The sequence below is a fragment of the Ostrea edulis genome, chromosome 10, assembly GCF_947568905.1.
Source record: "Ostrea edulis chromosome 10, xbOstEdul1.1, whole genome shotgun sequence".
Classification (NCBI taxonomy): domain Eukaryota; kingdom Metazoa; phylum Mollusca; class Bivalvia; order Ostreida; family Ostreidae; genus Ostrea; species Ostrea edulis.
In genome coordinates, this window is record NC_079173.1 from 39,478,216 (window position 1) to 39,493,077 (window position 14,862).

General features: G+C 35.5%; 1 protein-coding gene across 1 annotated transcript in view; it reads left to right on the top strand.

Moving 5' to 3' along the window:
- Window positions 1-673: 673 nt before the first annotated feature.
- The window catches only part of LOC125666057 (integrin alpha-1-like), a 42,888-nt gene continuing 28,699 nt past the window's right edge, over window positions 674-14,862 (top strand). The window contains exons 1-8 of the mRNA XM_056150952.1: window positions 674-1,138; window positions 4,204-4,358; window positions 6,445-6,500; window positions 6,953-7,126; window positions 7,849-7,897; window positions 11,357-11,449; window positions 11,862-11,956; window positions 12,113-12,178. Of these exons, the coding sequence (XP_056006927.1) occupies window positions 918-1,138; window positions 4,204-4,358; window positions 6,445-6,500; window positions 6,953-7,126; window positions 7,849-7,897; window positions 11,357-11,449; window positions 11,862-11,956; window positions 12,113-12,178 (909 nt within the window). The 5' untranslated portion in view covers window positions 674-917. The remainder of the gene's footprint in view (window positions 1,139-4,203; window positions 4,359-6,444; window positions 6,501-6,952; window positions 7,127-7,848; window positions 7,898-11,356; window positions 11,450-11,861; window positions 11,957-12,112; window positions 12,179-14,862) is intronic.

The window sequence follows — 14,862 nt, forward strand, 5'->3', positions numbered from 1 at the left end:
TTACAACAGGTTGATTTACAAAGGTCGCATATGACGTCACTGGTTAATTATCGCAATTTTTCGGCGAACGAACTATCACTAATTTCTAAAAATGTATAAGCACAAGGAAGACAAAATGCATAAAATTATATATGCATACTGTATACGTTGAAAACATGAAATGTGTCCTTTAATTAGGTCAAGGGGAGACTCACCCCCCCCCCCCCCCCCCCGTCCCCTGAATCTGCCTACGGTGGTGTATTTCAATTCATTCAATTTAAACATATTTTATTGATGAACTCACAAGGATCGGGCAGCCGGCACATCCTATGTATAGACCTTCTCCCAAATACAAAGGTCAAGGTCAAGTACAAAGATAATGATCGTCAAAGTCAAGTCAAGTCAAATTATATGAATATCCTGAACTGCCATAGCCTAATGATAATAATATCTGTGTTCTCTATAATATGTATTGAACACGGATTCTTTTTTTCATTCATGATTATTTATCTAAACAATCCAAAATTATATGTTTTAATATACGAAAATCTAATCCAATAAAAAAAAAATGTGTAGGGGCCTAATAGAAATAATACATTGACCCTCTTTAAAATATATACACAGTTGTTTTTTTTAAAACACGATCCGCCATTTGAAATTGATCCGCCACGTGATTTGATGAAGCCATCAATATATACATAGCGTATTGCAAGCACCGCGTTGGCGTGTAATCAGAGCAAGTTTTGATAGACCGTTATAATAACGCCTCGATTGAGAGAGATTTGTGTATACATGTGTATTCTAATCATCATGGCCGTGTCTCATCTTCCTCTTCCCACAGCACAAAGGCAACACAACGAGCTCGCACAACGCTGCTTTTCATTTGATGTTTAAATGATTTTAACAAACAATGATCTGAAACGGATTTTCATATCGACATGGGATTTCATTTCAATCCAAGATTTAGTTCTTTGTCAAGTGTGTTCCCTCTAGTGAGCTTTCGATATGTGGGAAAAGTGCTACAGATTTTAATGGTTGTGTATTTTGAATTCAGTTGGAGTTTTAATATTGACATTACACGACCTCTAGTCTTTAAGGGGAATGCTGGAACAAATTATGGGGCTGCGGTGGATTTAATAAATAATACTGATGGAAAATGGTGGGTACTCTCTCTCTCATTCTCTCTCCCTCTCTCTCTCTCCCCCCCCCCCTCTCTCTCTCTCTCTCTCAGAAAATCGGTGAGTCAGCTACCATGACTTGTGCGTGGAATCGTTTTTTATGGCCTAATTCTATATAACCGATCAATACATATCTCTGCTCGAAAAAAATCGACATAAAAGAGAAACATTCTCCAAACTGAATTCGATCAAGCAGAACTGACCAGATTATCCAGGGATGCTGTGTATGTCATTTTGTTAACCCCTGGTGTGTCACTACTCGTCCTCCTTGAATCTTAAAATTTCAATTGGATTTCTTTCTCTAATAGAATATAAAGCAATACGGTGACGATATTGAATTGGCCACTTTGTGTTAATTAATACAGATGCTCTCGGGGAACTTAGTCAGCCCATCCCAAATGAATACATTCGTGTAGATATCCTCTGTACTCTGAGTGCGTCCTATGTTAATATGCCAGTGTTTATTACTAAGTACAACTGAAAATGTGCGTTCATATAAGGACACTCTTAAACATGACTAAATCTACTACAGTTAATTATGTGTGCCCTACATTTTGTATGCTGTGCAATACAGCCAGTTTAATTCCTCTTCTTCAATGCGTGTTGTTTTTTAATTCTTGATTTTGAATTTATACAGTGGTGTCTTTTCTGAATGAAATCAGAGTATATCATACAATTTGTAATTTACCATTTACTTGCTGGAGTTAACTCGTTCTTTGTTTTTGATTTGATCCAGCGTAGGGCGAGTCAGTTCAGATCTGTCTTGACGTTCGATGGGAACAGACTTTTCTATTGCCGCATATTACACTCAATAATTTTAATATGAAGACGTTTTCTTTGTTATCAGCTTTTGTAGTTTAGTTGCCGTTTTAGTTTCCTTTTCTATTTAGTTTTCTTGTCTATGTAAATAGTTTCCTTTTCTATTTCGTTTCCTTTTCTATGTAAATATTCTATCGTCCTGAGGAAGGGACAGGTTGCCCTGAAAATTTGACAATTCACTGTTGTTCGTGTCGTTGGTCATTTTAGTGCTTTATATATATATATATATATATATATAGAGAGAGAGAGAGAGAGAGAGAGAGAGAGAGAGAGAGTTGATATCACACAGCCAAAATGATTCAATAAAAAAGCAGGAAAATATGCAGTCCAAACATTTTTTTTTGGAACTGCATATTTTCCTGCTTTTTTGTTGAATTATATATATATATATAATTATATATACATTGTCATTTGATTGTCTGTCTGATCGTGTTTTACACAGTCATTTGCCGGAGTTGTGTTTGTAAATAAAAATAGACTCCTACTCTCCTACTCAGGAAATGCGCGAGCGATGTTCCAAATTTATTCACGGTATATCACATTTCCATTGGACTTTTTCCTGTTTTCTTCTATCGACAAGTTTTGTCAGTGTATATCATGCTTTACATCTTCTAGTTAAATATATTATACATCCTCAATCTCTAAGTTAAGAATTCTGGAAGATGAGGTTGAAATGTGAACATATATATCTGTTGAAACTATGGCATTGAGTTAGCATGTCTTTACTTGTCGTAATCATTGGCCCCAGGAGTCATCAATATTAGTTTATATTCTGATTCATGCGATTCTGTATGAGTCAGAATATATATGTACATCAACATCGTCGAACTGGTCAGGACTTTGTGTGTAATGTAAACAAACACATGGATCAAAACGCCTGTCCAATGTCCATTCATTTTTCTTTTTGAATACTTTTTAAAAAAAATTTCCTTTACCAATTAGGTAATATATCAACATAAGCTAAGTATGTCGTCATGACTAGCCCTGGGGGTGTAGAAATGGAAATTGTCAAACAGAAAACGGGGTTGTTGTTGTTTTGTTGTATCAGTTATGTAACCTTTCTAATATGATATTGATTTTCAACTAACCTTTTACACATTTTTTTTTTTCAAATGTCAGAACTGTAATGATTGGCGATTAACTGGATTATATACACATTATATAAGCCTGTCAGCCAGGTCTGCAGATAAATCTAATGCACGACGTCCGCGTTATTCTGTTGGTCTGCCCTCCTTCCCGCTCCCCAAGGGGACAAGAAAAATTCCCTTTTTTATTGGCAAGTTCTCTAGGACTGCGTGTACCAGAGAAATGTTTATCGATCTAACAGAGCGGTGATTAATGATTGTGATGATTGAGTCAAATGCGATGAGGGACAATGAGGCGGTTATTGTCGGATTTAATGGCGGGGTATAGCTCGTTGCTAATTTGGAATAGGGCACCTGTTTTCCGGAGTCGAATGTCTGTTCAGTATCTAAAACAGGCATACCTCCCTCGATTATGTAACCGGTTCTTGGGTCTTTCGCTTTTTCTTTTTCCCTGAGGATCCCCGGTCAGACTTCGGTAGAAAGTCGTGAGAAATGATTAGTTTAGAAGTGGCATGCAGGTTTTTCTGATATAACGACTTGATAGGATGGAGAATATCATGCTGCGATTTCATAAATGGCAACAAAGAAAAATTAAAATGGACATATGTATAGAAAGATAACATTTTGAAACTCATTTAATGTACTCATTCATAATTACTACTACTCTCTCTCTCTCTCTCTCTCGTTTTCTTTTTTTTTGTCTCTCATTCTCTCACCATGTATCTTTCTCTCCCGCTTTCTAATTCTTTTCTTTCTCTCCACTGGGAAAAGAAAATATTTACAAAATTAATATAGGTCAATGGACAATGGTGGACAGCAGTGTACTTATAAACCACCTCGAGTTGTGTTTTCTTTTCGTCTTCCCTGGTGCAATACCGAGGGACAGAAAGTGTACAGACATGCTCGCATCTCGAGCATATTCAAAACACAACTTGTACAAAGATAATCGATAGTTCCCAATACTCCTGTGAATGAAAATATATCCCCTTTCATTACAGCAGCTATATTGCATCGAATAAGAATTTTATTGAACAGGAGGGGGACATTAGTGCTGTATACAGACTACACAATCACATGAAAGGGGCATATTGTGTTAATAAACTTGAGCAATGTGTGATTATATAATATCATTTTCATTCTAGGTTGTTAGTCGGTGCGCCACTCGATACCCTATCCTACGCTAGTGATTTCAACAGAACCGGGAGTGTGTTCTTGTGTCCTGTACAACTTCAGAGGAAATTTACAGAGATCAGTAATTGTTCAGAATTGCAACTGCAGCAGTTGCAAAAAAAAATTGGTAAGACCCTTTTTTTGCGATACATGCACTTTACCAAACGACAGATAACAACAGAAAATTCGTCGTTGAAAAAAACAGCGAGGACGATAGTAACGAAAGTTCTTACGTTACTACCATCATTCATTTCGTTACTATCATCCTCGCTGTTTTTTCAACGACGAATTTTCTGTTCATATGAGCCGTATACAAGATAAAATAACACCTGATCGTAATTGTTGCAAGTGTATGATATTTATTACCTACATATCATTCGCAAATAAACAATACAAATAGATATAATAAGTAAACGTGGTCTTTCGGTAATTTCCTTCCGCCATCTTGGGATGATAGTAACGATCGTTACTATCATCAGTTTAATACCAGTGTCTCAGAAACTACACGGTAATTGTGAGTCAAACTTACATGTATCATAAATATCCCCGTGTTGTGTCAAAATCCACGGCATGTGTGTGTCACATAGGGCTATCAGTGGCGGATTTAGAAGGGGGCGCAGCCGGCGCTCCCCCCCCCCCCCTAAAATTTTCAAATTTAAGGTAAATCGCGGTATCTTGTTTCGGAAAATGTACTAAACGATAAAAGAAGCAATAATTTCTTCCACTCCCGGAAAACTTTATTGGGAGAACTTAATTTTTTCCAAAAAAAAAACCCTTAAAATTTGGGTCATTTTATTAATTTCACCTTATTAAAATCATAGCAAATAGTACAAATGACTAAATAGGAGAAATATTTCAAGCCCCATAAAATCTGTAAAGAGCTTCCGGGGGCTTCGACTCCAGGGCCCCCACCAGGGTTTCGCCCTGGACCCACTGCCTCATAAAGTAACCGTTATTCCTGGATCCGCCCCTGGCTATACAGTTTTGTATAAGATATTCATTTCTTGACGTTTTACATTTCGTCATTTTTCGTTATTTTCCGTAATTACATTTCGCGGGTTTTTGAGCTCATGCACGAGCGCATTTGCACTTAATATATATATACTACTACTGGTCAGTGTTCGGGCAGTGCGAGGTTTGTCACAAGCAACAAAGGTCGGTTTTGTATTTCTGTGCCTTAGCCTTCCCTTCCACCCAGCCCATTTTCAGTTTTGAATTCATATGCTTTCATTAGTGAATTTTCAGCTTTGTCGATTTGATGTTTGCTTATTAAAAGCGATCTTGTAACGAACGCAACCAACCTATTCACTTTTTCTGTTATGTTTTATTATCAAATAGTCAAGAAAATATTTATTGTCGGAGAAAATAAATATATTGGAATATTCTCTACAAATCTCTTCAAAAGTCGCTTGGATAGAACTTTTCAGATCAATATCCATTCCAATGTTTTCCTCTCTATAACGGATGTTGGAATCCGTTAATGCTGTAGTCCCCGAGGTCTGGTCCTCGGAGGTTCATTTGAATAATGAAATGCTTTCTTTAGTTTGTTTATTGGGAAATGAAGGTCGCAAACATTGCAGAAAAAATAACGGGTCATCCAAATTTCTCTGCAATGTTTGCGACCTTGATCTTCTGTTTAACCCAAAGAAAGACATTTAGATATTTATATGTTCTGCTTCTTTCTAAATATATACGTTCAAGTACATAAAATAGAAATTATTGACCTGAAAGTTATTTAAACGTAACAGCGGAAAATCACATGACCTAGACTTTTCTATATTTGGTTTTGAACAACGGTTAAATGAAAGTAGTTAAGATGGACAACTCTAAACTCATGAAATAAACCATCGTATAATATAGGTAAAACATTCAAATAAAAGGCCAAACATCAACCAGAAAAATTTCAACAATACCGTGCAACAGCTCGAGGACGTTTGTGAAATGTATATACATGTATTCACGCGCAGACAGGCGGCACTAAAACCGGATCTAGCTAGATTAAAACAAAATATGTTTCCATAATTGCAAATGACAAGCAATGGATTTCAATAGAAATTAATATATACATGTATATATAAACAAAAGTCTACCCATATATTACTCTAGTATATTGTACTTGTATGTTAACACACACACACACACACACACACACACACACACATATATATATATATATATATATATATATATACTTGTCTTTTTTCTTTCTAAAGTTTCAGATGATTCCAAATTGGGTGCCACTTTAATGGTTCTGAAAAACACCACGCTAGTGAGTACTGCTCAACAGTCTATACAAACTTTTTAATACTGCCTTACCTGTACAGGTGTAAACTTCTCCATCGGGATGTCAAACGATATACAATCAATCAATCTTACTCGTACAGGTGTAATGTTTGTTTCCAGGTCAGTTGATCATATGTTGTACGTGCTTGCTGTGAAGTTCCTGGTATTTATATTTTGGAAGTAAGGCTATAAAAGTGAAAAAAATATAGTATCAAAGATAAATGTTCAAGCTAGTTCCGTATTTGACTTGAAGCAGGTCACCGAGTTTCTGACTATGCCAAGAAGCGTGCGGTGCACACTTGTCAAACATTTATAGTATTGGTAAAAACCAGTGTTCTCTTTAGAAAACTTGATAACGAAGGCGTCATTGGTAGATTGATTATGACAATATTGTCTTAAAATTATATTGAAAGTTTTTCTAATTTGCGTTTATGCCAGATATGTGCTCCCGGATATCGAAACCCTTACAAGAATGATGACACTTCCGGTGCGTGCGTGTACTTTAGAAACGAGGACACGGCCTCGATCTCTAATCTGCTTATTCGGATCACACCTCCAGATGAGTATTCCTTTTCCTGGTCCATGTTCGGATTTTCAACAGCACCAGGAATTGTACGCATATTTTCTAAAGTCCATGTGATTGCAAAAGATTAATACATTCCAAGATAATATATTAAGTATATACATTACTTTCTATGGGTGAGATGTTTTTCTCAAAGTTTATGTCAAATATTAAGAATTATATATACATGTATTTAAAAAACACCTACATTGTAAGATGATTAAAGTGGGATTTTTGATTTACCATGTATCGTTGTCATGGGAAGTCATTTATTTTGAAACTTTGAGAGATATTTCTGACAACGTAAGATTTACATGTAATATAAGTTTGCATCAATATGTGATCATTTTCAAATAATTTTGGTAAACGTGTGTTTGTAGTGTATATTCTCATTCCTGTAAGACGTAGCCTCGATACCATAAACTGAGAATAGACGCAAGTCTAAATTCCACATCCAATCAACTTTGGAAATAATTTTCATAAACAAATAACATTTTCAGTTTATGTTTGCATTTGAATATTTTATAAGCCTGCAGTTTTTTTTAAAAACATTTATGCTAAATAAATCTTAGGATATAAGCACAGGCAATTGCATCGCTTGGGGTCGAATTTACTATTAAATTCGACCCCAAGCGATGCAATTGCCTGTGGATATAAGTAATCAAAATTTTGACTTGAGCCTATTCTCAGTTTATGGTCCTGGGGCCGGATTTGATGAGGATGAAGCTAAGCTGTTTTTATAATACATTGACAATCTTGTCTTTTTGAATAGAATGAAACATTCCCATACACCATTGGGGGACCAAACAGTGGGCACCAAGGTAAGTAACTCTTGTCCTGGCTTGGAAATCGGGTTTGCGTTCAAGGTCGTAGGAGGTAGGCAAGGTATGGTTGTTGATTTGTGCCATTAACGAGTTGTCGTAGTTTCGCTATTTTGGGACGAAAAGTCGTTAGATATCGTTATGTTGTCTTTTCGCCTGAAAATAACAAAAAGGAAAAAAAATGAAGATAAATAAATAATTAAAAACGATAAAGTGCAAAATGGTACAAATTAAGCACCATACCTTGCACCTAGGCTAGCCGCTACGACCCTGACATTTCACTAATTAAATATTTACAGGGCAAAACGAAAACAAATCGTACAAAAAAATAGACAAAGAATTTAGATATATACCATAATAAATGATTTTTCTACGCCTTAGAAATTCCAGCTATACAAAAAAATTATCTTTGATATCTACATCGAATTTTGAGATCATGACGTACAAATGTACTAATGATGTCTGTGCGCATAAGAAAAGAAATCTGCGATAAGCCGCCTGGATACGTCTTTTCAAGTTTATCAGTTTCATTTTCCAGCTTTGTTTCAAAGGGAATAAAACATTTACATATGCAAAAGCGTGGTAATGGTGTCGAGGTATCTTAAACTGTAAAAACTGAGTTTTGATTTTAGTGGGTTTTTTTTTTTACTGTAATGCTTTCCTTCATCCATGTCGGGATGTTAATATGGCGTAGCACCCCAAACTCGGAAGTATACACAGGACGGATGGTGTACATGTGATAGTATATGGATGCTTTTGAATTAATGTTAGTGCTCTGTGCCAACAAGCGAATCTTTAGTTGTTTATTTTTTACAAAAAGACTTGAAGTAGCTTTTGTACTTGATGAAGCAGTTATTTCCCAGTTAGCGCTAATCAGACTCTGCCACCTTATTATCACATAATGAATTCTCTTTTATAAGAGGTGCCGCTCTTGTCATGTAGTAAATAGTTCGCTTTACCGATTGATTACTGATTTGAATGTCAGAAATATTTAGTTTTAGATATTATTTATTGATAATTAACATTCCACGATATGCATGTGTATGTAATGGAGATAAATTAAAGGAGAAATGTTTCACAGGTCGACGTTGGTAGTCATGGTTCTCGTGAACTATAGTTTCTCTGAGGATGAAATGAGAATTTAACATATGAAATCAAACGGTATTTTTTATACTTTGTTACATGTACAACAATTCTGATTAAAATCGTATAGCAACAAAATAAAAAATCGAGGAACCGATTTCAAAAACAAAAAGATTGCATCTACCAATGATATTCCCGTAATAAATTTAACCTGTTTCGTTGAATATGATGATACATGTATTCCAGTGCTAAATTTACTGTTTCTTTGAATTTTATGATATCCCCGTGATAACATGTTTCGTTGAATGTAATGATATTTCCGTGATAAATTTGCCCTGTTTCGTTGACTTTATTTTCATGGTGAGGTGCGGACCTTCCGTCTGAATTTTGTATAATCGGCGAAAAATAAAACTGATCCATGTACAAAGATGAAATGTAACTTCGAATTTTCGTTATCTGAGAGAGTAACCTTGATGGGAGATTTTTTCTAACACAACCGTAATTATTTATCAGAAATTATACTGACTTTTTTTATTATTTGGTATAGCATAGTGTTATAATACTTTGACCTAGTTTATAGAATTGCGCCCCGTTCTTGCATAGTGCTCTTTCCTGACTATAATGTGTTATAGGATTAAACATTCTTTTTGAAGAATTTATCGATGTGTAAACTCCGGACATTTTACTCACAAACTGAATAAAAGTGCAAAGCACTTTTATGTTAAGTTTGTGAGTAAAATGGCCGGAGTTTACACATCGATAAATTCTTCAAAAAGAATGTTTGATTCTTATAATTCCAATTCATTCACTTCATTAACAATTGCAAAAATTTGAATAGTTTCCCTGCACTATGTTATTTGTTTTCAGGCGTGTATGAATACATCGCGTTTTCGGATTTATTGATGTATAAACTCTTGTTCAGCTTTATTTTTGTCCAATCAAAACACTTGTAATAAATAACATTGGAATTATATGTATATAGTCTTGTTAGTGTAGTGCATGCTTCTCTCTGTTTATTCCACCTTGTTCACCTGGTTCAGGAGACTCAGGTATGTACAGTTTTAGTCTGTGTTACAATGTCGGGCGCTTCTGTCGTCTTCGTCAACGAGTTGTCAGCATAAATCGTTAATATTTAGAGTGTGGTTGTTTTGTGTGAAGGGAAGATAAATATACATCCTGCCAAAGAGAGCTGATTTCCTGGGGAGGGATTTTCTTGTGTTGTAGCACAGTGTACAAATGAACATGTAATGCATGAATAATTTATCCCAGATTCGTTATTTATCTCCTTATTTTGATCTCAAAGTGAGAACTTTATATTCTACAATGTTTAGAAATACAGTCATATTTTAATGTGTTTCCAATAAAAGACTATTCCATGTTACAATCACAGAGAAATGTGGGATTCTTGAACATTTGGGAACAAAGAAATCAAAATATGAAAATATGCCTAGTGTTTCCTCAAATAGACCACGGTCTGTGTGATTCTTAATAGACTGTGATTCTTAATAGACTGCGATTTTAATAGACTGCGATGTTTAATAGACTGTGATTCTTAATAGACTGCGATGTTTAATAGACTGCTCTCTAAGCTTTTGAACACGTCTGCTTTCTGTCTTGCAATGTATATCGCAGTTTGTACACGTAACTTCATCGGACCACGTGGTAGCTTGCTTTCAGCGTCAGCACCCCCCCCACCCCCCCACCCCCACCCGACTTCTTCTTTTCGTTTCTTTGTTCGTGTGTATTTTATGACCAATTTGGCTTTTTATAATGATAATCGTTTTGATTATATCAATGACTGGGTTAGATTTGTTACCAAATAAAAGGCTTTCTTCCATCATTAATTTATTACGTGCATATTAACTATATATAAAACTGGTATGTTTTCGTCAGTGTCTAGTTTTAACACTTGGCAATCTTTCATGTACTGTCGTGTGTGTGTGTGGGGGGGGTGGGGGGGGGGGGGGGTGGGGGGGGTGGGGGGGGTGGAGGCTAATACTCAGTGATTACATATTTGTCTGATTAACATTTTACAGATTCACAAAATTGAAACATGGTAGTGAGAATTTCAATGACTTCATTAACTTAGAAAACCATGGGCCATCTTTTTTTTATTTCATGAAATACATATAAGATATACATACATGTATTATCTTGTTATCTGCTTACAACTTTATACAGTGTGTGTCATATGTTAAGGGGAAAACAACCCTTAGAAAAATAAAGTATATTTGGTTAGCCTCTTCCAATCTGTAAAGCGTAGGATTTTGTTTTGTTTTCTGTTTTGTTGTTGTTGTTGTTGTTGTTTGGTTCTTTGTTTGTTTGTTTTTGTTGTTGTTGTTAAAGGCAAGCATGATTCCTTCCCTTCATTTTTAGCCGGAGGATTGGCCACATTTACAACTTCACGCCGGGGCCTGACGAGTCAGAGTGTGAAAGGAACGGAAGGGCGACAACCGGGGTCATACTTTGGTACGTTGTGTTGTTACATGTATATACATTGCGTATACATGTGCAGTTTTAAGCAAAATATCTCGCTATCTGCATCATGTACATTTTTATACACGGACAGTGAGATATTTGTTTAAAACTGCGCATACATGTATATAGAAATGAAGCAATCTAATCAGTAGATGAGCGGTTCTAATCAGTAGATGAGCGGATCTAATCAGTAGATGAGCGGATCATAGGATCTAATTTTAATTAGATTGACAAATGAAGAAACTGCGCAGTATATGATCGTAGTAAATTTTTCGACTTGATGATACGAGAGAGTAGGAGAAGACAAGTATGGTAATTGAGAACCCTCTCTGATACTATGTTGTTTTGACATCTTTGCTTTAGTCTTTGTAGTTATATAAACGTCTCTTGGTGTCTTTTGTAGGTTATTCTCTAGCGAGTGGTATATTCAATGGAGACAAGTTTTACTATGTTGCTGGACGACCTGGATTCGCAAACAAGGAAGGAAATATCGGAAATGTAGGATATGTTCTAAAGAGGAATCACCCGCACTATATTAGGGGGGGGGGGGGCATATAATTATGTACACATGAAACATGCAGGAAACCAAGTGTATATTGGTTTTACGTGTAATTGTATTGTTTTTTCATACTTGGAAATGTCTATTTTGTTCAGGTCGAGATTTTGGAATTCTTTAGCGCTGGAATAAAGACAACGCAGAAGCTCATTGCTGGCTCTCAGGTACAATCAAAATTCATTTTACGTCCCCGCATCGAAGGTGGGGGGGGGGGGGGGGGGGGGGGTTGCCTGTCAGTACGTTTGTTTTTCCGAAACATGAACTTTGCTTATAACTTTGAATGGTGAGTGATAAGGCTATCATGTTATATATGTACAATTCTTGTGATAAGACCTTTATATTGATATCAGGTCATTAAAACCTTTCTTTTTAAATGACAAGATATTAAAACAACGATGTTTTAAGGGAGGTAATTTTAAAACTTGCATAATTTTATGAAAAATATTCTTTATACTATAGTTGAAAAGGATACTAAATACAATAAAAATTGTTGTGAGCATATTTACAGAGATATTGCGAGTTGAAATTCAAATACAGCAATATGCATATTTCGATCGGAGATTTACGCGCCATATTACTGTGACGTCATATGCGACAATTGGAATGAGACAGCACGTAGTAAGCCGGTGGTGATTTAGGTGATAATCCTATTATTTTATCTATAAAACCGCTTTAACAGCATTATCTGTGTATTTACCCATCAATTAATGGACTATGGTGTATTGTGCGGCATACGGTTGCACCAATATTCAGAAGAAAGGGTGCCGATTTAATCATTTTAGTTCCTCAAAGGATGCAGCTCGGAGGATGGCATGGATCACACACAAGTTTGATGCTACAGATATTAGACGGTTGTGTTCAGAACACTTTTCAAAACTTCAGCTAGACCGAGATCCTGAGAACTAGAAGGCGACTGGCTTTGCAGGGGCAAAGATTCTACTTAAAGCATGCCAGGCCTAGATGTACATGTACCTCTTCGTTTGTTCAAAGTCCCTGAGTTACGGAATAATTGTGGTTTTCTATCGATACTATTTAAATGTGCTGGGATTTTTATTGTCATAGATAAAAATATTTTTCAATGTTACAATGTTTGTTTTCAAATCGCTCGTGTCAAGTTCAAACTGCGTGTTGATGATTCTAAATAACAGGCGATTTTGTGAAAATGGCCAGCTTTCAATGCATGCCCGATGTTGTTTGTAATCTGAGCGATGAGAAAACACAAGAATCGGTAATTTTATCTATAATAATAGTTGTAATGGTCTATTCCATACCACACATAATAAAAACACAGGAAACGGTAATTTTGTTTGTAATAATGATTTACCTGGAATTTACCTGGCCTACAGATCGGCTGTTGTGTATATTTTTATGATATACACTGCACAGGAAACTTCTCAGGTTATCAAAAATTATGCTTAGTGTCTCGATTTGTGCAAAAAAAAAAAAAATTCTACCTACATGCATACCGCATTTCTATTTCCCGAAACCTTCAAACTTGGTCATATTTATGTATTGCAGCTAACAGGTTTAGCCCATTTCAAAAACCTGTGCTTTTTAAAACTTCTAATTAAACTGTTATCTATCGTATATAAATAATTTCCTAAAATATAATATTACCCGGTGTTTCCGGGCACTTTCTGGTGTCCTGGGAGTTCGCAGTGTCGTGGGTGTAGTAGGTAAAATATCCATGCTTCGAGAGAATGAATAAATCCAAGTAGAATTGTGTACATGTACAACATGATCAAGATACCCCTCAATATGGGCCGTCTGTAGGGTTTTTGTGGACGTAGTGTTTGTGTAATGATGGTATCCCAAACAGTAGCTGACACATAGATAGTCTACCCCCCCCCCTTTCTCTCTCTCCCTTACTCTCAATCATTGACTAAATGAGTAATTATTGTCATAAGATGCAACACTATTGCCATATTATTTCATCTATCTTTATTATTGCTACAGTTTTACAAATTTCTCTCTCTCTCTCTCTCTCTCTCTCTCTCTCTCTTTATAAATATAAAACCGTGATAAATTATAAATAGCTCAATAACTATCTCTCTCTCTCTATCTCTCTCTCTTTATAAATATAAAGCCATGATAAATTATAAATAGAAATATCTCAATAACTCGCTCCCTTTATAAATATAAAGCCGTGATAAATTATAAATACAAATATCTCTTCTTCCTTTTTTTTTTTTACTACTGTAACAGTTCTCAATAACTTATTTGTGCTTTTTTGCTATTGTTTGATTTCTGATTGTGTAATTTATAATCCATGTGGTATCCGAAGTCAATGCTATCAAAACTCGGGTATACAGGGGCTTTCCTCGAGATCTAAAGACTGCCGGTCATCATTAGCCGTGATTGTTATCAAAACATCTTTCTCAGGTAGCTGTAGACCACGGTTTTGATAACAATAACAGCCAGTACCTACAGGTATTCTTTAGATTTTGAGGAAGCCCTGTGTTCGAGAGTTTTGATAGCATTGACCTGTCCACAACTGCTATTTTCTCGTAATTCAATTTTTTTTAAAAGACCCCCGGCTACGTTTATGATTTAAAATACATATATATATATATATATCATATATTTGATAAGACATGTAAAAAGCCCTACCTAATTTACGTATTATTTTTAGCAATTGTGTTTTATTTTGATTTCGCCATGTTTACATCGTTCGATAGCTACGCGTGGATTATAACTAAAATATTCACATCAAGGCATATTTTTTTTAAAAATATATAAATGAAGAACATTAGTAATCAATTGAATGACTGTAAATTATAAATAATGCAAATAAACAAAATGTTAACGTAATGTAGATGCGTGTACATGCATGACAGTATGCACGGTA